Here is a 26,492-nt window from a genome sequence, read left to right on the forward strand (position 1 = left end):
TGAGAGTAATAAATCCACCAACTATTGTTAATGCTCGAGGACATTTCAAATTTTAGAAGACTGCGTAACGTGAGTTACTTCCAAGGAACATGAGTTACCACAAATTTTGTTTATTTTTTGACAGCCATTTTTGGTAAATTAAATTTAGACATTTTCTCCTTGTATACTGACCTTGTTTTCATAATACTGTTAAAAGTAACGTTTATTCCGTGCTTAACAGAGAAGAAATTTGTTAAATTGAAGAATGTGTTGAAAGTGTTGTCCAAGAATTGTAAAGTGAGTTACGGTACCAATCTATTATAATTATTACTGTATCCATGTACGCAATATTTAACTAAAGAAACATGTATTGAAAGTGATAAATCCTGTTAATGATCGAGGTCATTTCAAATTTTAGTTGACTGTGTAACATGAGTTACCACAAATTTGGTTTATTTTCGGACAGTTATATTTGCTAAATTAAATTTTAACGTTTTCTCCTTGTACACTGACCTTATGTTCATAATACTGTTTAAAAGTCATGTTTATTCTATGCTTAACAGAGCAGAAATTTGACAAATTGAAGAGAGTGTTGAAATTATTGTCCAAGAATTGTAACGTGAGTTACCGATCTATTATAATTATTTTTATATCTGTTTGCTGAAAATTTAACTTTCACTTTATATGTAAATGTTTATTAAGCTTAAGAGGCATTAATGTGCTAATGAAAAAATGTTGTGTAAGAATGTTTGAGTTATTAATGTTTACATCCACAGATTAGTGTCAAATTGTAACATGAGTTACCATGGAATGACCCTATAGAGTTCAAATCGTGTGTGGGACAAATTGACTGGTTGACGATTTTTCCAGGGTTTTCCCTCAACCCTTTCAAGAGCAGATGCTGGGTAACTTTCGCCGCTGGACCCTAAACTCATTTCGCTTGCATTATCACCTTCATATTATTCAGACACTAGATAGCTATTATAGTTGAACCGTAGGGCAGAATAACGGTCTATGTTACTATTTTTCAAAATCGAGTTTTAATGGAATAATGCTCTGTATAGTCTTACACAGCTGTAACAGAAATTGTTTTTCAATTTCAGTATCAGAGGCGCTTCTACACAAGTTACAACCATGAATGTCTTGCTAGGAACAACGGTCTACATCACTAGTCACTTCTAGCAAAAGCGTGTAGTATTGTAGTAGCTGCTTCTGAGAGCGGTGTGGAGGGGCTAAGAGACCGTAACCTCTCGACCTATGAGTGCGATATGCCGAGCTGAGATAACATTCAGTAGAGTATATCATCCGTTGAAAAACAATGCCGCTCCATAGTCTGTAAAGAACCTTTTTAAACCTCTGCCTCTATGCAACGTCACAGTTTGCGTTTAGAAGGAAGAGAGGTAGCAAAATGTTGTAATGTTTTTAATACTACACTAAAATCATGAGATTTCTGCGGAAGATATTACAGGATCGAAGACTCTTTCGAGGATGACCGAACATTATTGATTTGCGTTGCAAGAATATGACAAAAGTTAAACGCTTTAGAGCAGAGCAAAGACAAATTGTCTCTATGAGTCTTCGATAGACACCAATTTGAATTTCCAAAAAATAGTAGCAGAAAAGATAAGATGTTAGAAGGAAACAAGTCAAAAAGGCTAACAATAGTAGATATAGGCTTCGAAACTGATTTCGTGATGGTGGTCTCCTCAGTTATAAAGTTGACTCAACTAGTGGTGACTACCACCAAGAAATGAATTCCTCCAGCTTAGAGAAATGGTTGAGAGAGCGAGTACCTCCAAACTTGCCACCTGTCTCTGTAACAGTGCGAGTCATCTATGGACGAAATAATTCGAGTAAGTGGAGATGAGATGATGGAAGTGATAGTGATGATGGCGGTGGTGGTAGTGGAATGGAAGTCCTAGTGCTAGTGATAACTCTGTCTTAGCTATGCCTTTGGAGTGAAAACACATGGTTTTATGTGACAATAATAACATATACAAGTTAGACTATGTAATAAATTGGGTGTAGTATAAGCAGTAATATGTTCTGTTGTTAGGAAGCCAGGAGGAGAATAGCAATGGCAAAAGAAGCTTTAATGAAATAATAAGCATCTTCTGCCAACCTATGAAAAAAGAAGAGGAAGAGACTAGTAAAGTGCTTTGTGTGGAGTGTGGCATTCTGTGAGTCTTAAACATGGACATTACGACGAAGTGAAAAGAAGAGACCAGAAGCATTTAAAATACGGATATGGAAAACAATGGAGCGTATGAAATGGACAGACAGAATAATAAATGAAGCTGTGTTGGAAAGAGTAGGTGAAAGACTGATGCTGAAACTGATCAGGAAGAGAAAAAGAAATAATTGGCTGGTCACTGGCTGAGAAGAAACTGTTTACTAAAGTATGCACTGGGACGAATAGTGACCGGAGGAGAAGTTCGAGGCAGAAGAAGATATCAGATGATGGACAACTTTAAGATACACGAATCATCTGCGGAGGTTAAGAGGAAGGCAGAAAGTAGTGAAGATTTGAGATTGGTGGGTTTGCATTGTAAGGCCTGCCTTTGGGCAGAAAACTATGAATTTTCATTCATTCATAGTGTTCTGCCCTTGGGCGGGTCTTTCATTACAAACCCAGCATTCTCTAGTCTTTCCTATTTCGTGTCTTCCTCTTTGTCTCCGCATATGATCCATATATCTTAATGTCGTCTATCATCTGATATCTTCTTCTGCCCCGAACTCTTCTCTCGTTCACCATTACTTCCAGTGCATCCTTAAGAAGGCAGTTTCTTTTCAGCCAGTGGCCCAGTCAATTCCTTTTCCTCTCTCTGATAAGTTTCCGCATCATTCTTTCTTCACCCACTGTTTCCAACACAGTTTCGTTTCTTATTCTGTCTGTCCATTTCACACGTCCCTTCCTTCTACACATCCAAATTTCAAATGTTCATAGTCGCTTCTATCCACTTCGTCGTAATGTCCATGTTTCTGCCCCACACAATACTACACTCCACACAAAGCACTTCACTAGTCCCTTCCTTAGTTCTTTCTCCAGAGGTCCACACAAGATGCTCCTTTTCCCATTAAAAGCTTCCTTTGCCATTGCTATTCTCCTTTGTCTTCTTGGCAGGAGCACTATATATATATTCATTCATTCATAGCGTTCTGTCCACGGGTAGGTCTTTCAATGCACACTCATCATTCTACAGTCTTTCCTATTTTCTGCTTTCCTCTTTGTCTCCTCTTATGATCCATATAATATATAATTTTTAAGAATGTAATAAATGGCATTTAACTGCTAATTTACATATCCTCAACGTTCAAGAACGTCGTAAGGAATGAGTGCAGTACACAACACTTGGGAATGAGCTTATTATCATAAATAAAGACTTGCTACTACATCCATACAGTGAAATCTTGTTCTCCTTATCGGAATTATAATATAACTTGGGCTGCGTATGTATATAGAGCAAATGTTTTTTCGTACGCTAGTACCAGCTTTTGTAGATGTTCTTAATATAACTCGCTTATCGCGATTACGTCATAATCAGGACTAAGGAGTCCAGCTCAGAGACCTGCAAGAGAGCGAGTGCGGGATATCGTTATCAGTCCAGGAAGGCACTGACTGAATGAATAGCGATCATATACGAATAGTTCCGATAAATCACGAAGTAAGGCAACACACCGAGCGATCGGGTCTGACGACGAGCGCTCGGTGTTCATGAGTGCTCTTCCGGTAGCAGTAAGCAGTAGGTGAATTGTAGGCTTGTCTAATCAGTACGTTTCATCAAAACGAATGTTGAAGATGATTCAGTAGTATCGACGTCGATCTCAAGCAGAGGCTCGGACACCGTCTCTGTTGATGGTAAAAGATTACAAGACACGATGTCAAAAGTATATGCCGAAAATAAAGTTAAATCAGCAGAGTCAGTAGTGGAAAAAAAGGGAAAGCAATTACTAGCTCTGCTTGGACTAAATTCGGAGAAGTAAGGGATAAGAATACCTTAAAGTACATAGGATTGTCCACACCTGTGGAGTAACGGTCGGCGCGAAACCAGGTGGCCCGGGTTCGAATCCCGGTCGGGGCAAGTTACCTGGTTAACGTTTTTCCCGGGGTTTTCCCTCAACCCAATACGAGCAAATGTTGGGTAACTTTCGGTGCTGGACCCCAGACTCATTTCACCGGCATTATCACCTTCATTTCATTCAGACGCTAAATAACCTAAGCTGTTGATAAAGCGTCGTAAAATAGCCTACTAAAATAAAAAATAAAAATATTCCCAAGTTAATATGAGTAAAGTTCATATTACGTTCGAGATGAAACAAAATATATCGCTACTAATTCATTATTTGCATTTCATACTTCGATACAAATTTTTATTTATCACGTATTAAATGTAATTTCTCGGTTTTATATACATTTTATAGTAATATAACCAAACATTTCATTTGCATTTACAGTTATAATCGCGATTAAATTTGTGTCTCAGTTTGTTTTTGAAGTTAAATGTTAAACTGAGTAGGAATGAAATATATTTATACAGAAAATCATTTCAGGCTGTTTCAATCTAAACCAAGAAAAATGTGTAATTAATTAAATTTTCACTAAAATATATAATTGTTGAAAACAATCGAATGATTTCTATGATTATTCCATTGTAGGATTAAATCATTCGAATGCATGAATGAATTGTTCAATAACATTGCAGTATGTTGATTACTCATTCTATACGTAGGTCTATAGCCTGAGAACAGCGCTCTTTTTTCTTATCGCCATGTAGGTCAGGTGTTTAATTTAATGAAGATCAGGGTCAGATACTGGGGCTGTTAGAAGAGTCAGTACGCTTCAACCACACGGAACATTCGAAGCTTATCATTCTATTTTTGCATCATATGATTCTGAACTCGAAGCTCTCATCATTATCTTAAAATGGAACATATTCTGTTATGCGAGTACATATTTTGTGTAACTTCATACGGCTTGTTGTGGTGGTAAGCAAAATCAATGAATAATCGAGTGATATTGTGAATATTTCTATTATTTCGAGTGGTTTTGATAATCAAATGAATTCATTCTATTTTTACCAATGCCGCACTACGTAGTACTATAGCATACTGCTTCGCATACAGCGGTCAGTGTTGCCAATACATAAATTGTATCCCCGTCAGTGTAACACTTGGAAATCCGTCAGAATCCGTCAAGAAAAAATAAGACCACATATACAGGGTGTTTCAAAAATACGGGGCATAATTTCAGGTATGTATTTCCCACATGCAGACAAACAAAATAGTTCATTACAACATGTGTCCGGAAATGCTTCATTTCCGAGTTATGGCCTTCACAACATTGAAATTCACCGGAACGTTTTTCTTTCCGCAGGTCGTTGTTATTACAGAAGATGTTCAAAATGTCCTCCTCCTGCTTGAATACAGACCTCACATCGATGTCTCATTGACCTGCGAACACGATCCCAAACTCCAGGAGTATTGCGTATGTCCTCAGAACATGCCACAATTCGATTCCGAAGGGATTCCAAATCAGGCACCGGAGACGAATAAACCAATGATTTTAAATGGCCCCACAAGTAGAAATCGAGAGGGTTCAGATCAGGTGAGCGTGGAGGCCAAGCAACTGGGCCACCTCTACCTATCCATCGAGTTAAATTTTCCATACTCGCACAGACGGTAATGGAGACGTACAAATGTCTTCCGATCTGGACATTGTCGCTGTGGCTACCTCTCCTGGTACAAACGACGAGCCAGCGCAGCATTGCCGTCCGCCTTACCGTACATGAAGTGTATCTCTGCCAGCTCTTCATTTGAATACATGTCGCACAGTCTAACGCCTACACAACACTGAATGTAACCTTCGCCTCGGAATGAACTGTCAGAGTGCCCTCTTAATGTCTCCTTTGACGGCAACGACCTGCGGAAAGAAAAACGTTCCGGTGAATTCCAATGTTGTGAAGGCCATAACTCGGAAATAAAGCATTTCCGGACACATGTTGTAATGAACTATTTTGATTGTCTACATGTGAGAAATACATACCTGAAATTATGCCCCGTATTTTTTAAACACTCTGTATATTATAGAGAGAGAGAGAGAGCAAATTTTAACATAACTTACTAATCCTGATTAAAATAATAATAATTCGTCAACATTAACTTGATTACGAGGAAATTTGAAAAGAGGGATTCTTAAACATAGTACGGAACAGGCAGGACTGTTCAAATAAAAAGTAAAATTTCCCAACAATTAGAAATGACAGCAAAGGGCGATGTAAATCGTAATTTCCGCCAGAAAATCCGTCACCCGTCAAGGTCATTTTTTACCCGTCCGCTACGTTGAAAATCCGTCAGTTTTGACGGAATTTCCGTCCAGTTGGCAACACTGACAGTGGTTGAAGGGAGCGCTCGTTCTGACAGGGGAGCGATCCCCCGGGCGAGCTCGAGCGAGCGCAGGCCAAACCCGAGCTCGAGGGATTACACACGAAGAGCATTCGGTAAAACCGATCTCAGATATCGTTAAACATCGCTCTCTTGCAGGTCTCTGGTCCAGCTCGCTACTAAACGCGGCCCTACACGAGGTACTTTACAGGTGCACACAAATATGTTGCAGTATCTGTACCGCAGGCCACAATACAAAATCATTCCTTTCTAAGCGAGGGAAGAGTTATGTACAGTAAAAAGGTAAAGGTATCCCCGTAACATGCCATGAAGGCACTTGGGGGGCATGGAGGTAGAACCACATGCTTTCCATGACCTCGGCACTAGAATGAGGTGGTGTGGTCGGCACCACGCTCTGACCATCTTTTACCCTGGGGAAAGACCCGGTACTCAATTTTATAGGAGGGTGAGTGAACCTCGGGGCCGTTCTGAAAGTTTGGCAACGAGAAAAAATTTTGTCACCACCTGGGATCGAATCCCGGACTTTCCAGTCCGTAGTCAGCTGCTCTACCAACTGAGCTACATACAGAAATATTAGACTCATAAGTGATATATTTTGAAAGCAGTGTGCCGTAAAAAAGTAGGGACCGCTCATATTTGAAACTCGATACTTAAAAAAAATCATTATAATGTTCAATAAATATAATACGGCATGTTGAGTTCGTGTAATATTAAATGATGAACGTGGTACGTAGACTGTAAAGTATGAGTGTAGTGATCATTGACTAATCACCCTAACATAACTTCGACGTTGTTGAGGCACAGCCACGCAGAGCTTTCAATTATGTCAGGCTCAACAGTATGCAATATGTTGACTTACTGCAGCCTCCTCATATAAGAGACGCAGTGGAGATGGGGAAGCACCTTCAACTGCCCACGTGCAGGTGTTATACTATGTTTAACATAGGTACAGTACTGATGCACGAGGCTTTCATTTATCGCATAGGCAAGGGTTTTATAAGAAATCATTGATTTCGACATCGAAGCCCATGTCACGCCAAATATAAACTGTAAGAAAATCGTTCCTACGTTAGGCAATTATATGAAAATACCCTCCTTTACAGTTTATGCTATTTCCTTATTTTTAATGTTTCTATTGGTGTTGTAAATTAATTGCATTTGCACGCGTTTTTTATGTTTTACAGTCATTGCATTCATCATTACTAGACTTCGTGGAATTGCCACGAGAATCGTAAGCTTTACTACGCTCGCGGTATAGACTGTATGAGAAGGAGACGTGCAACGGATGGAGTATGCCTCTGATGTAAACACTGAGCAGTATACTGCCGTTACAATAAAACCTGTATCCTGCATTCAAGAAATATAATGAATGATCATTGAAGTAGCAACTGTCTAAGCATGTAAATACACAATTACTTTGTAGTGAGATATATTAACTCTTAAAATTTAATGTAATATACTCACATCATCTTTGAATATGTGCATTGCATGAAGAGTTACGTACATTTTAAGCGACTGCAAAGTGACCTCCTCCGATGGTCACTTAAACTGTTTTTATTTAGCAAAAATGTACGTTCAACGTCACACGATGTAATAGGTGCATATTTGAAGAACGGGAAGTCACTAGTTTTTAGCACACCAACTTCACACGTCTTGTCGTGACGTGATAGTACATCATTTATAGTACGAAGTTGTGAATAGGCAGAATTTTTAGCAATAATGTTTCTCATCTTACATTTCACTTTTTCTGAAATTAGTGATATTTTGGATAACGATTTGTGATGCTTTATCCGCTTTATTAAGGGCTTTTGAGGTTTGTAGTTCAGACGATTCTAACAGGGTGATCCTTTTGGACACGATTTTAAAATTAGAATCAATGAACAGAATATCTTCCAATAGCTGTTCAGAAGGCAATGATTTTTACAGCTGCAACAGCGGAGCTGTCTGTGCTATCTAATGCATCAATTACCTCCATTATTTTGCCGTAATGTTCTGTATAATAATTAACAGCATCCAACTACGTTCCCCAACGGGTCAAGACTGGCTGCGGGGGTAAGGGTATTCCTGAGGTAATCGTTTGGAACAGCAACATTCTCACTGTAGTATGTTTGATTGAATTCTTGTCTGCACTGAACAAATGTTAAGCTTTGACTATTCCAACCACAGTAATGCAAAAACAAGTGCTTACATAGGTATACATTAGCTGTAGTTGCTCTATCTATTTGGACCGGTCACATCTCTTAACATGAACTGCTTATACTACGAGACCGGGCGGTCACTCACCTCCTCTATACTACCGTACATCGGCAACCTGATTGCATGCTGCGTGTGGCAATTCAACGAAGTCTAATCATTACCCAACATTGTCATGCAGTTAGGTACCAGCACTGGTTTAACATTATTTGTTTCTTCCTATACTGTTTATTAACATCTGTAGTTTATTATTGTTTATACCAGAATGTGTTAGGATTGTTCAATATGTATTACATTCTATGTGTACAACAATATTGGTGTGATTTATTTACTTGTTTCATGATTAATGTCTGACTTTCTCTGCGGATCACTTTCCCTCACACTAGGCCTATCCTACCATCTGTGTCAACTGTTCTTACTGGATTACATTATTCCAGTCTAGAAAATAATCCCTTCCAGGTGTGATACTAAGGATACTTCAGTAAGATGTCGTGAAGTATAATAATCTTCCAATTCTTTGCCTTTCCCTTCATACACACACTTATGACTCATAAGTTCACAATGCTCGAATTTAGGAGTTAATGCCCTCTCAGCCTTAAATCAATTGTCTATTACTATTTAGGACAGGGACTTCTTTACTAATTCTGCAACTTTTTTTTTTTTTTAGCATTTCATACCTGTACCTGTCATTCATAAGTTTACAAGGATCGAACTCGCGAAATAATGTCCTGACAGGATTCTATGGCTCGCTAATACGTGCACAAGGGACATTATATTTACGGGACTACCATTTTTTCCACTTCCTTCATATCCATAACGATATGTTATAAGTTTACTAGGATCGAACTCAAGACAGAATGCCTTCACTGAGTTCAAACAGTGGCCCGTAAGTTTCACAGCAAGAGACTTATGTCTACATTTCCTGCTTTTGATCTTTTTATAGCAATTTCTTCCTTCCCGTATTAATCACATGTAAGATTACAAGTCTCACTGAGGGGAATAATTTTCTTGGGATCAACCTATATTTCTGTTTTCTCAGTCCACTCTCTATACTCCGAGCCCCCTATCTAACCTCTAAGTCCACTCTCTCTCCTCTCAGTCCAATCTGGTTCCTCTCAGTCCACTCTCAGTCCAATCAGTCCAGTTTCTGAACTCTCAGTCCACTCTATGTTCTCTCAGTCCACTCTCTGTACTCTGAGCCCCCTCCCTAACCTCTCAGTCCAGTCTCTGAACTCTCAGTCCACTGTCTGACCTCTCAGTCAACTCCATGTGCTCTCAGTCCGCTCTCTGTACTCTGAGCCCCCTCTCTACCTCTCAGTCCACTCTCTGTCCTCTCAGTCCACTCTCTGTCCTCTCAGTCCACTCTCTCTCCTCTCAGTCCTATCTGTTTCCTCTCAGTCCACTCTATGTACCCTCAGTGCACTCTCTGTGCTCTCAGTCCACTCTATGTACCCTCAGTCCACTCCCTGTACCCTCAGTCCACTGTGTCCTCTCAGTCCACTCTATGTCCTCTCAGTCCACCCTCTGTTCTATCTGTCCTCTCTCTGAACTCTCGGTCCACTCTATGTCCTCTGAATCCACTCTCTGGCCTCTCAGTCCACTCTCTGAACTCTCAGTCCACTTTAAGTTCTCTCAGTCCACTCTATGTCCTCTGAGACCACTTTCTGTCCTCTCAGTCCACTTTTTGTCCTCTCAGTACATTCTCTGTTCTCTCAGTCCACTCACTATTCTCTCAGTCCACTCTATGTAACATCAGTCTACTCTATGTACCCTCAGTCCACTCTATGTAACATTAGTCCACTCTTTGTGCTCTCAGTCCACTCCCTGTCCTCTCAGTCCACTCCCTGTCCTCTCAGTCCACTTCACTAAAATTTTTTTTACTGCTTCGAATTTCAAAATGAAGTTTTCATGTATCTGACATCTGCACTGATCACATGGTATACCTTTTAATAAGAGGACATTTTTGGGTTTCCAACTGCAAACTTTTGAAAAGTCTAAACTGAATTCTGGATTTTCCTCTCGAAAGATAGCAAAAGCCTCTTTCAGAAACAATGCAATGTAATGTTTTTGTAGTGTCATTCTTTTGCCATTTTCCCATACAGCAGTTGAATCTTTCAGGCCTGGGCATGTGTAGACCTATACAATGTCAGGACGAAAGAAAAAAGTTTGCAACCAAACTAGAGTCTTTCTGCCTTAACGTGTCTTTTTTTTGTTTTTTTTTTTTTTTTTGTAAGACCACTTTCCTTCTTTCTTACAAGTTACAAAGTGCCAACATGTTCTGCTAAACTTGTGACCAATGCAAGTCTGTTTCTTGGAGAAGCTGGTAATGCCTTCATAGTTTTAATTACAGCTTAGCTTGCGCCTCTAAGACCCTCGTAGTGAAGCGAGGAGCGATGGCAGGGATGTAAGACTTGCTTTTCGTGTCTCGTTCATATTTTTTTCAATGCATTCATTTCTCTTTCACTCATCTCTTCTTTTTTACTCCGCATTAATTACTTCAATCTTTTATTTTCTTCTTTCTGGAAATCAGGGTTTTCTACTTCACGGAGTTGTCTCCATTTCTTCATGCGTCTAGCACTACTGGATTTTGTAAGCTTTTCATCCATTCCACAGTATAAATATATACAATCCAATACCCGCTTTTTTTCACTTTGTGCTACACGTCGGATGATGTTGATGTTCATGGAGATCGTCAGTGGCCGCCATGATGTTTCGAGGTGGAGCGTGTCTCGTATGGAGCGAGATGAAGCGTGAGACCGCGAGAGAGGGAGGAGTGTGCAGTTGCAAGGTAGGTGTGGTGGGGGTAGAGGGGAAGGGTGCAATCCGTGTTCTGCAGTTTATCCTTTCTTTGCTTTCGCAACTGTTCCAAAGTCTTCGTTTTCAAACAGAATTACAGCATAACGAAATTAACCTAATTACCAACCAGACATGCTTCATGTATTACTTTTTAAGAACTTAAATGAGGAATAATTCTCCTCCATGTACTTTCCCAAAATTTGTGTCTGGACTGACCTTTGTGTGGAATGCTCCTATAACGATAGTAACCGCTGTCAACAAATGCAATGAAATACAATCTACAACATAACTTATTATATGAAACATAGACTGTCATATCGGTATAAATCTATATGTTACTTGTAATCATTATAACTGGTGCCTCTAAAACAAATATCCAGATATTTAAATATAGAATAATAATTCGCTTACCTCGCAGTATCGCTCCAAATCCTCCATGTCACCAGAATCAATGCTGTGAATTCACACAGGGCTTGTTCCGTCAGATGTAAGTAAATTGTCTAAGTAATTCATCAGTATAACACTTTAAACATGATACGAAGTTCACAAAACAGAACTGCATTACTAATTTTGTTAACTCACTACACCATGTTTCCTTTTTTTAATCAATCTGATCGCTACATCTAAAACTTTCCTAAGCTAACAAGCACACTAGGACTGAAGTACAAACAGAGTTTCAATCACAACAATAACGAAGTTACTCAAGTTAGCAGTTAGTTTAAATTAAAAGAGATTTGTGTAAAATGTGAAACTACTAGGTGAAAACTAATGCCAAATATAAAACTCGTAACAAATTCGCAAACAACTACAAAGAAAGTCAGTCCACTACGTTACCGCCATCTTGAACTACACATTATTTACAGTAAATGCTTCAAGAAGGCTGTGCCAGGTTCCACTGGTTCTAACAGAAAACCTGTTCTCGTGGAAACAGTGTTCTGAAATAAAACCAATAAAAACTGAAATTAAAAGAATTATTGCCATATTCTTCCAACAGATGTACCACAAAAATGTATTTCCTAGAATTACGGGGTTTTAACATGGAGATAACTACTAAACCATTACTCCACAATGTTTATTCCTGTTATATTTTTTGTTCAATGTTCACAGAGCATTGAGACTACAGTGCTTTTCAGTAGCCTCTATGTTCTCTTATTCATCATCATCATCATCATACTGAACACCACTTTCATCCTTAGTTGCAAAACACTTTACCAAGCAATCCCATATACAACTGCAGATGTGGCTCCACAACTCTTTATAACGGAGAAACAAATGCTTGCTCACAGCTTGAAATCTGTGCCAGTAATGAGAGGTCGATGTTGAATGAAAACTATGGACATTGGCAAGAGGGAGGGTGACAGATATGTTGGGAAATCATAATACTGTAATGATGCTCACTGAAACAATAATATACGTGTGACCAATGGAATGTTACAAAGCCAACACCTGGCTGCTATGGAGAATAAATTTACATCTGTATTTTCTGAAGATGGAGCATTATGGCAAAAACAGAGTTAGCTATAAAACATATTGACAATAAGATTTCTCCACTTAAAATCTGCAACCAATGGTTTTCAGTGCCTCAAGAAAAACTTTTAGTTTTCTCCGAGCAGTTCCAACTCAATCCTAGTCTTTATCCAAATTTCATACATAAAATCCATGAGTTTAACACAGCCTCTTCACTTATCATACTTCGGGGAATTTTTATACACCAGAATAAGTCATGTGAAGTAAAGCGTCTGCAAAAAAGAAACTTCTTGGCTGTGATCTAATCGTTCACCTCTACTTTAAAATTGTTCTAGAAATCCACTCATTCTTCCAACATAATTCTAAAGTGCAGTTCTACAATTAACAAATATCTCCTTCGACAATAATCATGCCATAGGTAGTGGCAACGATCCCCAAAACGGATAAAGACAATTGTAACCCTATAAATTATGGTCCAATAAGTCTACTAACTACATAATTCTTAGAATCTAGTTAATTGGAATGTAAAATGTGAGCAGAATTGTGTGGAACAAGTGATAAAGAAAAGCCAGGTTGACAGGAACCAAGATGCCAAGAAAGCCAAAATTCCTCACGTCAAGAAGCAACCTCACAGCTTGGTAGGAATGTTGGTAACTTAGGCTTGACTCACTGTGTACTATGCCTTTCCTTCTAAAAATGTCACAACAGTAAGAAGTCTTTGCCCACAAGTAACATTGTTCTCTCACCATTATCACATGTATTAACATCAGCGTCTCTTTTTGTGCTAACAATTTTGTAATACTTCCATTAACATTTAAAACTGCCACGAATACTGTATTATCAGGATCTTCCAATTAACAACCTCTCTGTCTATATAGAACCTCACAACTTTCAAAGAGCCACTTTCTACTGCCACAAAATATAATAACATCACTATCACAATACAGACTGATGTCATCTCCTCTTTTGGTAAACAATGAAATGTGCACCAGCACCAGAGACCTTACGCTCCATTTTCAATCAGACTATAATATGCCACTATGAATTCGAAGTATGTTTAGGGTTGGAAGTGTATTTGTAGCATAAAATAAATACAGCTTGTCATACGCAATGTTCAAGAAATTTAATTCAGTGGGTTTAACAACAAATCAAGAACAAAATTAACAAAAGTAAATCTTCCCTTGTTATCACAAAAAAAAAATGATCACAATTACGTAAGAACTACCGGTACAGAATATAGCAATTTGCACCCAATGTAAATTACAAAATTACAAACAATATCATATATTACAAGAGTTTTCTATATTTAAAATCCAGTAGAGGCTTTTTTTTTACAATTGAGTTATGCCAAATATGAGTTCTATTGAATTATAATGCTCAAAAAAATTAGCGGAACAAGATTTTAAATTAATGCTTTATTTAACAACGAAAACATAGGAAGATCTCCTTGATACAGTATGAAGTTCAAACATTATTTTAATAAAAAATTAGTTTCCGTGATGATTTACAACCAAGTTGTGGTCAACAATAGTCATCTTACTCGATACTGCACAAAACAAAGTGAAAAATCTGTTTCTTTATTCTAACAAACATGAGTCCACACGATCTCTACACGGATTTAGTACCTCGTGTGGCCTCCATAAGCTTGCATTAGTGCTTGGCATCTACGAGACATGATTCTCACAAGCCGCCATTGCAAGGTCTTCGATGGCGCCTCCAGATCCGTCTTTCAAACATATCCCATACGTGTTTGATAGGACTTAAATCTGGAGACCTCACTGGCCAATCTGTTACAGGAATTTCTTGCTCATTTATAAAGTTCATGGAAACTGCAGCAACGTGGGGTCTCGAGTTGTCATGCATCAACACCCATGCCTTCCATTATTGGCAGAACATGTCGTCGCAATGTTCTCTACATAAGCGATTGCATTTAGCCGGCCAGGAACAACGACCAGGGCAGTTTGTGTTTCTAAGCTGATACCGGCCCTGACCATAATTGAGCTCCCACGGAATCTGTCAGTTTCAAGAATGTTATGTTCCCTGAGACTCTCTCCAGAGACGTACTCGTCCATCACAGGAAGTCAGGGAGAACCTTGATTCGTCTGTGAACAGACTTGCCTCCAATGCCGAAGTTACCAATTTACAGAGCAAATCTTAACCTTGCTTGCACGTAGAGGTCTGCGAGCTCTCAAATCAGTTCCCACAATCTACAGTATTCCCGACTGTCCAGTCACTAACCTGAGGTCATTTTGCAGGCCACGAGCAGTTGAGGTACGCCGACGCAGAGCAGAAAGAACTAAAACTCTGTCCTCACTTCCAGTTGTCTTTCGTTTACATCCTTGCCTACGTCTCCTTCCGTATTGCCCTGTCTCCCTGTAACGCATAACAGCTCTACACACAACTGACACAGAGTGACGGATGTCATTGGCAATCTGACGGTAAGTCCACCCCTGCTGAATGAGGGTGACTTCAACTGCCCTGATATTTTATAGTTCTTTTGCAATAACATCTGAATTAGACCACAACAATTACCATAGCCTCCGAAATGTTCTAAAACGGCCATAATCAAAAGGAGAATATCGAGCGAAATCATACTGGTTTTCAGTATGGATGGATTACTATCCGGTTTCCTTGGACTGCTATGAAGAAGAAAACCAAATTTCGTGTTTCCTGAATAGAAAAGATGTTAACGCAAAAGCTGATATCATTAGAGCACAGCAATTGCCTTATTCCAAGAATTTACAGCAGACAGAATACCTGTTCCGCTAAATTTTGAGCAGTATATATGGCTTTGACTTACAAAAGCCATATTATTTTAATGTACCGAAGTACAAATGATATTTCCATGCAGATATTCTGCGTCATCATACGATGAAAGAGTAATGGAACGGAGAAAAATTCTCTCTGGCGCTGGGATTTAAACCCGGGTTTTCAGCGTAAATCACTTCGTGATTTAAGACGGCGCTTATTCCGTCGGATCCCAGCCAACTAGTCACTCATAACGAGTGCACCTCAGCACATGTGTGGACTTCAGTCCTACGTTCATAGACATCTATGACGTAGTGCAGAGGGCGGCCACTAGAGGGAACCTAAGAGTTGGAACTTAAACTGAGACGATTCTGTCCGACGCCGGGGTGGGTATCCAGTGTGGCTTAGTGGATAAAGCATCAGCACGTAGAGCTGAAAATCCGGGTTCAAATCCAGGCGCCAGAGAGAATTTTTCTCCGTTCCATTACTCTTTCAGCGTTACAAAAGCCAGTAAATTTCATGCGGATTTGCTAAAATCACTGTTACATTCAAAATACCCTATATCTGCCACCAGTAACTTTCAAAATCCTTTAATTTGTGAAAGTGTATACAGGGGATTTTGAATCTATTATAAACCTATTGGAAGATTAACAAACTCCCCTAACTGTACCTTCCATTCACATCTCTTTTATAAATTTCAGATGACAGATGAATATTAGACAGTCGTAATTCTTATTATATGAATTAACAACAGCACCAGTATCCAGTAATCTTACAATATCTACAAGATCATTTTCAAATACTGGAATGTTATAACCAGAGTGCTGCATTGGAGTTAAATCGCTCGCTTGAACTCAGTTGAATGTCGCACCCTCGAGTGAGATACGATCGGTCGTGATACGCTCGTAATAAATAGAAGCACAGTACAAGGTCATCTCACCGACATGTCTTATCTTGTATGGAAGGCGACAGATAAGATACACATATGTTTTGCTCACACGGTAAAAATAAGGCTTTATTTTCTGCATTTAGACAAATGTCTAATGGAACGTATGAAAACAGTAACATGAAGTTATAAATAAAATAGTATGAAAAACTTCGATATACCGTTATTATTGCTAATTAATAATTATTCAATATTTGATTTGCAACATATATAATATGAGAGGTCCATACATAATGTTCCACCTATATACTGCGACAATGTAGAAACGTTTTACAAAATATTATTGATATAGCAGTAGATTAATAACAATATTAGTACAGAGATAACGTCATAGAAAATATAATAAAACGAATAATCATGCTGCACAACTGTTACAGACGAAAAAATTGATACACTAATTATTAGAGATTATTATTTTTACTAGAAAACTTGATACGGTTCTTGCATTATCGTGATTGTGTTCACCATTTATAATAATTACATTCACATCCAATAACATCTATCAGATGTGGCAAAACAAAATCACTCCTGTTTGGAAAAAAAAAAAAAAACATTTACCTACAACATTTATATTACATTTTAAAGCAAGTTTTGTAGTTGTACTGTGGAGAGGTTAGTTAAACACTGCAAAGTTTTGAAATGATAAACATCTATGATGTTACTACACAGTTCATCACTGTAACAAGAATGAATGTCTAACGCTCGGCTTATACCGTTCGAGAATAATCTTACAACTTCATCATCTTCTATAGAGGCAATACACAACAGCAGCTCTCTGTGTTAGAGATCTGAATCACGCATAACACTTCTCCTCATTGCAAGCAATATTAATTTCTCAGGAAAATTTTTATTTACATTATATAGGTACCATCTGCATCACTTTCATTTAAGAATCTTACAAATTCTACATTAACACTTCCCACTAGTGTAGTGGTAGGAAAATGTTTTCTGGAACTGTTCCAAGCCTTCTGGTTCCAAAGAATAAACCCAAAATGACAGCAAGCATCTGGCAAAAGATAATAATCATCGAACTAGTTGAAACAGAGCTTCCGGGCTAAGATGCCATGGTCTACTGGTGCTGACGTTACCAGATGTTTCGTCTACTTCTACGGCAGACATCTTCAGTGGTTAGGTATCCTCGGTCGAAGTCTTCTGCTCGGGATACCTGTAGCAACTGATGACCTGACTGGTTGCTACAGGTATCCCGGGCAGAAGACTTCGACCGAGGATACCTAACCACTGAAGATGTCTGCCGTAGAAGTAGACGAAACGTCTGGTAACGTCAGCACCAGTAGACCACGGCATCTTAGCCCGGAAGCTCTGTTTCAACTAGACACCGGCCGTGAAAGCCTGCATGCTAAGATTAATCACCGAACTGTTATGTTGTTCCGGAATTAGTTGTTCAAAAAATCCCACACCACAATGCAACTCGAGCCATGACAGCTTTCTAGTCAAGTAAATGTGCAGTAATTTATAAAAAAAAAACTGCAGTACATAAAATTTATTACTGCATCACTTCTTCTCTTAAATAAATGATATAAATACTACGCAATGCCAATCTCTATTAAACTTTAATTTTATTCGTAACAAACACTAAGGTTAGTTGGGCTACAATTTTTTTATATTATTATATTATACAAAATTTATAACAAAATACAATAACGTACATTTCTGTCCTTGGGACTGGTTCTTTGTCAGTTGTTTTGTGAAGAATCAGCAGCAGACTTGAATTCCTTCCCTTTTTCCCGCAGTGATGTGTCAGTAGCATGAAAGTGGAAGTATAGGAGATTCAAAAATAATAAATATAGTTTTAAAATTTTTTCTCATTGGATATACAACTTAACAATGGCTTGGACTATAACAGATACAACAACCTTACACTCAGATATGCTACCGGTACCGATTCTAGTTGCAATATAAAATGCAAATAATATGAATGAAGTTCATTATTCGGAATGACAGAAACAAACCTTGCAAATGCACAGAAAGTGCTCTGCCAACATATACAAGTGTGAACAAATGAAATGAAGGGAGAACAGCTATGGTCTGAAGAAGTATCTGGATTGTTGCGACAAAAAAAAAAAAAGAAAAAGGGAGAGGCTATGTAAAGTACCTACTCATGATATCATAAGAAACCCTCCATCAGGATGTTTCCAAACTGCTCCTCTTCTGAGAGTACTGATGTGTTACATTTTTCCAGGGAACAAGGTGCCGGTGCAGGTGTTACGTGCTGTCTCTTCTCACTTTATAGATCTCTTGGATATGGAACAACAAGTTTTGATGGTGAAATCATTGCAATAAGTGAAAGTCTCAGGAATCTTCTATACCATATCAATAAATTTAAGAATGCAGTTATATTGTCAGACTCCAAAGCAGCTATTCTATCAATAGTCTCTAAACACACACCTTCATCTGAAACAGCAGAAATAACTAAAATGCTCTCTCAATTAATATCACTCAATAAAAGAATTGTATTCCAATGGATACCATCCCATTGTGGAATCCTGGGAAACGAGAATGCGGATGCTTTAGCAAAGAAGGGCAGCACTGCTACTTACAGACCTGTTACTAAATCTACGTATTACTCTGTGAAGAGATTGATTAAATCTACATACTTAGACTTTAACAAACAAAATTTGATAACACAATCTCAAGGGAAAAAATGGAACTCTCTGCATCATAATCCACAGTTAATTCCCGATTTACCACGAAAATCGTCTGTAGCTGCATTTAGATTGGCAACAGGCCATGATTGTTTGGCCAAACACCTGCATAGAATTGGAATATATCAGTCCCCTAACTGCCCATTGTGCAACTCAAACCAAGAAATGGATTCGGAACACCTCAAAATCTGTGCTTCAGTGGCTGGCCATGATAATATCTTTGAAAAATATTGGAGTGCAAGAGGTAAAATGACTTTATTTCAAACGCCTGGCATTAGAAAACAACAACATTTTTCCATCTCCCTGTCCACTGCTACAAACACTGGAAAATCATCTTAATTGTTACATAATTAAAGATTAGCATTTAAGAGGCCTACAATGTCTAGGTTACCATTTCTTAGTGCAACTGACAATGGGCAATCTCCATTCTTGTTACATGCATTAGCATCAATGCCTTTCTCTATTAGGACTCTCACAATATCCCAATTACCGCTGTTCACAGCAACACATATGAGACACTCGCCATTCTCGTTGCACACATTTATATCAGCGCCTTTATTCATTAGGATTAGCATAATATCAATATAACCTTTTCGTAGAGCAGTGAATATTGGACACTCACCATACATGTTACATGCATTAACATCAGCGCCTTTGTCCACTAGGAGTGTAACAATATCCACATTATCTTCTTGCACAGCAGCCAATAATGGACTGTCACCATCCTTGTTAAATGCATCAATATCAACACCTTTATCCACTAGGAGTCTCACAACATCCGCAACGCCTCGTTCCACAGCTGTGAATATTAGGCTGTCACCATTGTTGTTACATGCATTAGCATCAGCGCCTTTATCCAATAGGAGTCTCACAATACCCACATTGCCTTTTTGCACAGCAAACAATAAAGACCTGTCACCATCCTTGTTAAATGCATCAATATCAACACCTTTATCCATTAGGAGTCTCACAATATCCGCATCGCCTCCTTGCACAGCTGTGAATATTAGGCTGGCACCATTGTTGTTACATGCATTAACATCAGCGCCTTTATCCAATAGGAGTCTCACAATATTGAAAATACGATTTTCCGCAGCAGCGAATATTGGACTGTCACCATTGTTGTTACATGCATTAATATCAGCGCCTTTATCGATTAGGAGTTTCACAATATTGACATTACCATATTTCACAGCAGTGAATATTGGCCTGTCACCATTGTTGTTACATGCATTAACATCAGTGCCTTTATCCAATAGAAGTCTCACAATATCGACTTTATATTGTTCCGCAGCAGCGAATATTGGACTGTCACCATTCTTGTTACATGTATTAACATCAGCGCCTTTATCGATTAGGAGTCTCACAATATCGACATTACCTTGTTCTGCAGCAGCGAATATTGGACTGTCACCATTCTTGTTACATGTATTAACATCAGCGCCTTTATCGATTAGGAGTCTCACAATATCGACATTACCTTGTTCTGCAGCAGCGAATATTGGACTGTCACCATTCTTGTTACATGTATTAACATTAGCGCCTTTATCGATTAGGAGTCTCACAATATCGACATTACCTCGTTTCGCAGCAGCGAATATTGGACTGTCACAATTCTTGTTACATGTATTAACATCAGCGCCTTTATCGATTAGGGGTCTCACAATATCGACATTACCTTGTTTCGCAGCAGCGAATATTGGACTGTCACCATTCTTGTTACATGTATTAACATCAGCGCCTTTATCGATTAGGAGTCTCACAATATCGACATTACCTTGTTCTGCAGCAGCGAATATTGGCCTGTCACCATTGTTGTTACATGTATTAACATTAGCGCCTTTATCGATTAGGAGTCTCACAATATCGACATTACTTTGTTTCGCAGCAGCGAATATTGGACTGTCACCATTGTTGTTATATGTATTAACATCAGCGCCTTTATCGATTAGGAGTCTCACAATATCGACATTACTTTGTTTCACAGCAGCGAATATTGGACTGTCACCATTGTTGTTGCATGTATTAACATCAGCGCCTTTATCGATTAGGAGTCTCACAATATCGACATTACCTTGTTCTGCAGCACCGAATATTGGACTGTCACCATTCTTGTTACATGTATTAACATTAGCGCCTTTATCGATTAGGAGTCTCACAATATCGACATTACTTTGTTTCGCAGCAGCGAATATTGGACTGTCACCATTGTTGTTACATGTATTAACATCAGCGCCTTTATCGATTAGGAGTCTCACAATATCGACATTACTTTGTTTCGCAGCAGCGAATATTGGCCTGTCACCATTGTTGTTGCATGTATTAACATCAGCACCTTTGTCCAATAGGAGTCTCACAATATCCACTTTACCTCTCAGAGCAGCGTGTATTAGACTTTTACCACCTTCGTTATATACATCAACGTCTTTATCCATTATCAGTTTCAAAATGTCCACATAACCATATTGCACAGCAGCAAGCATCAGACTCTCACCAAACTCGTCACATACATTAACATCAGCGCCTTTATTGATTAGGAGTTCCGCAATATCCGTATCATCTAGTAGCATAGCACCGAATATTGGACTATTACCATACCTGTCACATGCATTAACATCAGCGCCTTTATCGATTAGGAGTTTCACAACATCTGCATTACCTCCACTTACAGCAGCAGATATTGTACTGTCACCACACTTGCTACATGCATTAACATCAGCACCTTGATGCAATAGGAATTTTACAATACCGGTATGCACATTACGTTGTTTCACAGCAGTGGACAATGGACTGTGACCATACACCTTACATGCATTGACACTGGCGCCTCTTTCGACTAAGAACTGCACAACATTCATATGGCAACCACAAATTGCATAGTTTAAAGGAGTTTGCCTCCACGCATCGATTGTCTTAACATCTGCACCTTTGTCAACTAAAAACTTCACCGTTTCTAGATGACCTTTGATAGCGGCCCATGACAAAGACGTTCTGTAATCAGAGTCTTTAGTTTCTAAACGTACTTTTGTAGTAGTAAATGCCGAAGTCATCTCACTATCTGGAAAATGTTCGTGAACAGCCCACACTGAAGGTATTTTTTTTTAGAAATCCTTGATATTCCTGAGTCTCGAGCAAAAATTTCACTAGCTTTGTTTGTCCCGCAGAAGACGCTATATGTAACATAGTGGCAGTATCCGTCTTCTTATACAGTGGTGCATGAAAGACCGCCTCAATGGGATGATTCACACATAAGCCACATTTAAACATCAACTTTGCGATATTCACATATCCATGTGATGAAACAATTTTCAAAAGTCTGCACAAGAGCTCTTCACCCTCCTCACGTCTGATCAATTCCATAGTGAATATCATGTCACTACCTTCAGCACCGCTGCCCAGCAGCATGTCAGCAGCTGACCACGCTTGTATCTTGTCAGCAAGTGTCAGGGGTCGCCAGTGAAACACTCCATCTTCAACATTACAATCGCAATGATTCTGCAGTAATAGTTCAATGATTTCACACATAGTTTTATTAGGTGAAAAGTTACTGCTTTCAGTATGATTGATAACTGCCAAGTGCAAGGGTGTTCTCCCACCCTTATCCTTTCCATTCACATCACATTCAGGGGATGACAGCAATTTGAGAACATAATCTTTGTCTTCATTTAGGATGGCAGTATGCAATTCAAATCCTTCTGCCAGAATCCTATCAAAAAACTCTCTCACGATTACGAACTCTTCTCTCAATAATATCTCCTTTATATATTCTCCTTCGTGTTCGACATTTTTTGTGAACCACTTCCCGGCAAAGAACTCTAGAAATGTTCTGTGTATGAACATTGCTTTGGAATTTACAATTTGAGCAACAATTCCGCTCTTCTCATTTCCATTTCGAAATTGATCCTGGAAACCTTCAACTCGTCTCATAATATCCTTAGAGGACTGTAGTCTGTTGAAGTCTTCAGTCGTCAGCAAGGAATGCACGGCACAGGCCATGTGGTCGTTCACATACTCTTTCCTCAGGAGCTGTTGTGACCAATGCTGCACCAGATTTGTTACATCTACTCGGCCCTTTTCACAAATAAAGATATTCCACTTTCTATCTACAAATCTGTCATATAGTTCCAACAAATCCAGTCTGCGGTCAACGTTCATCTCACCTGACTGACAAAAACGAGAAGCATCACTACGAAATACTTCAGCTAACATTAGAGTCTGCAGAGGAATTTCTGTGAACTGGCCAAGTTTGTCATTCAACGAATTTCCTGTCACTTCCAACACACTGGCAATAAATATATGTAAGTCATATGGACCATCACTCATATCATTCCAAAGTTTAGCAAGGAAATCACGTTGATCTTGTATTGTGAATGGCTGAAGTTCAAATGAAAGATAAGAGAATTCTTCCTCCAGCATGTCCTTCATTAAGGAACGAGAAGTGATCCAAATCTGCTTAAATTTATAGTTGATAATAAGTTGCCTTAACATGTGGAACACCTTCCCAGTATAATCCGGGCAGATCTCATCAAACCCATCTATTAGTATCGCAATATTGCCACCATGATCTAACTCGTGTTTGAACAATGACTTAGCGAAGTCACTCATGAACGTGCCTGCTCGTAACAGAAATTGAACTGCAGAATCTCCACAATTTCTCAGGTAATCAGTGTGCTCAATCAGAAATACAGTGACCACCCAACATGCAGGTTCACGTCGCTTGAATTCCTGAGCTAAGGTCAAAATTTCTGTTGATTTTCCCATTCCAGGGTGAGCCACAAGCAAGTTGAGCTTGTCAGACAGCAGCATGACTTCCTGCAAGCTCCTGATCGAGGTCACATCCATTAAGTGAGACTTAATATAGGACACACCGCCTTTGGACTGTTTCCAAATAAAGCCAGTCTCTTCTTTATGAAGCCAATGGACACGTTCAAATACGCTTTTGGCTTTCTCGAAATCCTCTTTTCCTTGAATTACAAAACAGCGACACACAACTTCTTGAGAATGTTTTGTTTCATCAAATATCTCTACTTTTCCATGCTCGACAATTTTCCTCAGAGCCTGCAATGAAACTCCACTTACAACTAAGCAGTCCCGTTCATCACAAAAGACTGTCTCACTCACATGTTCCCTACTACAAAACTTACGAGGTATGTAGTGTTCACTTTGTTGAGTGAGTTTATCTCCAATGCTTTCGGCAATTCCAGAGACCAACTGAGTTACAATTTCAGCGTTCGCTACTTCGTTGAATACGGTGTTGTCAACTAATTTGTTAAGTTTGATGGACTCACCTTGGAAATTAATTTTGCAATCTAATACTTGTCTCTTTGATTCCTCATTCAGTTGCCCAAAATGAAACTCGTCTTTGTGACTGAGAGATTCCAATTCCCTCCCATTCTCACAGTCGTCAATCACAACAAGGGTCTTTCCTGAACCTAAATTGTGGACGACCTTTTCTATTGTCCCAGCCCAACCATCGATTACAAGCATATCACATCCAGGCCAGCGACCCCACAATGCCAACACTTCACTCATTCTATCCTCCAACACGTTGGCATCTACCAGAATCTTCTTGTCAACGCTTTGGTGAACTTTGAGACAAGTGAGAGCGTTAGAATTGTGAACTCTCAGAAGTCCTCCGCCTTCCGGTAACTGCTGTCTAAATAAATTCAACTCTCTTTCATCAAACTGCAGATTAAATTTTGCGAGCTGATCTATTTTTGCCTTATTTAAGTCATCGACACTGCACTTCACTATATTCGTCCAAAACTGAACATTTTCCGTGAGGTAAGAACCAGGGCCTTCCATCCAGCTCGTTATATCAGACAGAAATGTCTGGAACTGAGAATCCGTCCCCAATGCCCTAAGAAGTTCATTTCTGATTAAAGAATCAAAAGCCTTTTCACTTGCTTGTTCTGTATATAACCTGAACTGATGGAGGAACTGGTTGAAGTCAGGCTCGTTGCTTAACTCGGGAAAGTCATTTTCAGAGAAATGTATGAATTTTCCTCCTGTCATGAGAACATTCTGGACATCAGTATCAACAGCTTCACCTACAGCCATGGGAGCATTTGTGTAAACAACAAACTGCACATCGCTGAATGTTCCCCATAGTTGTAGGTCAGTTTTCTGTCCCCAATCCTTCTTGAGATCGCAGTAAGAACTGTAGTGGTCCTTCATTGCGAAGATTCTGCGTACTGTGTACAATCTCTTTCTTTCCGAGACTTGTGCCCCTAGTTTATGTTTCAACTGTACAAAAACTGCTTTACCATCAATGCTGAATACCAAATCATCGAATTTTGCAGCTGCATTCATGTTGGAAGCAATATGAAAGCTTTCTCTCTCATTGATCAGTCTAAGGAAGAGAAGTCCAGCCATTTTGACTTCATACATATACCCTTCATTCCTGCAGGATCCAACTGTCTTCTTGTAACCCTGTAAATAAACAAAACATAAGCAGTATCTGAGTGAGATGCCTTAGACACATTGCTATTACGTGTATAATCTGTTACATGAAGTCATACATCTAATGCGGCTAATAAATTTTATATACCCATGTAATATATAATTATTTTACAATTCCTTGCAGTGTAATATTGTGTTAAATATTGAAGAGGTTGCTACAATAATGTAAAAATTTCCTGCGTTTCATATTCAGCTCTTCATCAGCTTGGAAGTATGCGAAGTCAAACATTAGTAATGATCATGGTGCACAACAGTGCGAAGTAAAACTCACCGGAATTTCTGGACAAGAGGCAGCGTCTAAATGCAATGGACCAGTCCAGACTCTAGGAACTCCTAAGTGTGCGTTATAAGCTACTGTATTCATTAGCAGAATAGGTAAGATAAGATCTGAAGACCTTCTTGAAAGGTATACATCGTCTCTAGAAATGTCAGATTTCTTTAAAATTTTGGTAAATATTGTTTTTGCCTCCTCTGGAAGTTCATTTCTTCTTACTTACTCGTATTTAGTTACTTATGGCTTTTAAGGAACTCGGAGATTCATTGCCGCCCTCACATAAGCCCGCCATTGGTCCCTATCCTGAGCAAGATTAATCCAGTCTCTATCATCATATCCCACCTCCCTCAAATCCATTTTAATATTATCTTCCCTTCTACGTCTCGGCCTCCCCATAGGTCTTTTTCCCTCCGGCCTCGCCCATACCTGCTACATGCCCTGCCCATTTCAAACGTCTGGATTTTATTTTCCTAATTATGCTTCTTCTAGTTTTAAAAAATATATAACTCGTACCCATTATCTCAATAATTTCATAATTTTTTGGCACCAGCTAAAAGCACCC

The 26,492-nt window shown here is 39.0% G+C and overlaps 3 protein-coding genes across 6 annotated transcripts in view; all 3 read right to left on the minus strand.

The window, feature by feature from the left end:
- Positions 1 to 12,299, minus strand: part of LOC138691880 (uncharacterized) — a 117,856-nt gene extending 105,557 nt beyond the window's left edge. The window contains exon 1 of one of the 3 annotated variants that reach the window (XM_069814451.1): positions 11,782 to 12,299. In XM_069814451.1, coding sequence (XP_069670552.1) covers positions 11,782 to 11,808 — 27 coding nt within the window. In that variant the 5' untranslated portion in view covers positions 11,809 to 12,299. The remainder of the gene's footprint in view (positions 1 to 11,781) is intronic. The other 2 variants (XM_069814450.1, XM_069814453.1) reach the window with 2 other exon arrangements.
- A 1,642-nt stretch (positions 12,300 to 13,941) lies between these two features.
- LOC138691883 (ankyrin-1-like) lies at positions 13,942 to 22,244 on the minus strand. Its single transcript, XM_069814458.1, has 2 exons — positions 19,817 to 22,244; positions 13,942 to 18,943 (listed from the first exon to the last, which is right to left on the minus strand). The coding sequence occupies exons 1-2, from the start codon at positions 22,242 to 22,244 to the stop codon at positions 18,777 to 18,779; spliced, it is 2,595 nt and encodes an 864-aa protein (XP_069670559.1). The 3' UTR covers positions 13,942 to 18,776.
- Positions 22,245 to 22,248: 4 nt separating this feature from the next.
- The window catches only part of LOC138691882 (uncharacterized), a 49,195-nt gene continuing 44,951 nt past the window's right edge, over positions 22,249 to 26,492 (minus strand). For both annotated transcript variants that reach the window (XM_069814456.1, XM_069814457.1), the window contains exon 3: positions 22,249 to 25,626. In XM_069814456.1, the coding sequence (XP_069670557.1) occupies positions 22,249 to 25,626 (3,378 nt within the window). The remainder of the gene's footprint in view (positions 25,627 to 26,492) is intronic.

The sequence above is a fragment of the Periplaneta americana genome, chromosome 16, assembly GCF_040183065.1.
Source record: "Periplaneta americana isolate PAMFEO1 chromosome 16, P.americana_PAMFEO1_priV1, whole genome shotgun sequence".
NCBI lineage: Eukaryota > Metazoa > Arthropoda > Insecta > Blattodea > Blattidae > Periplaneta > Periplaneta americana.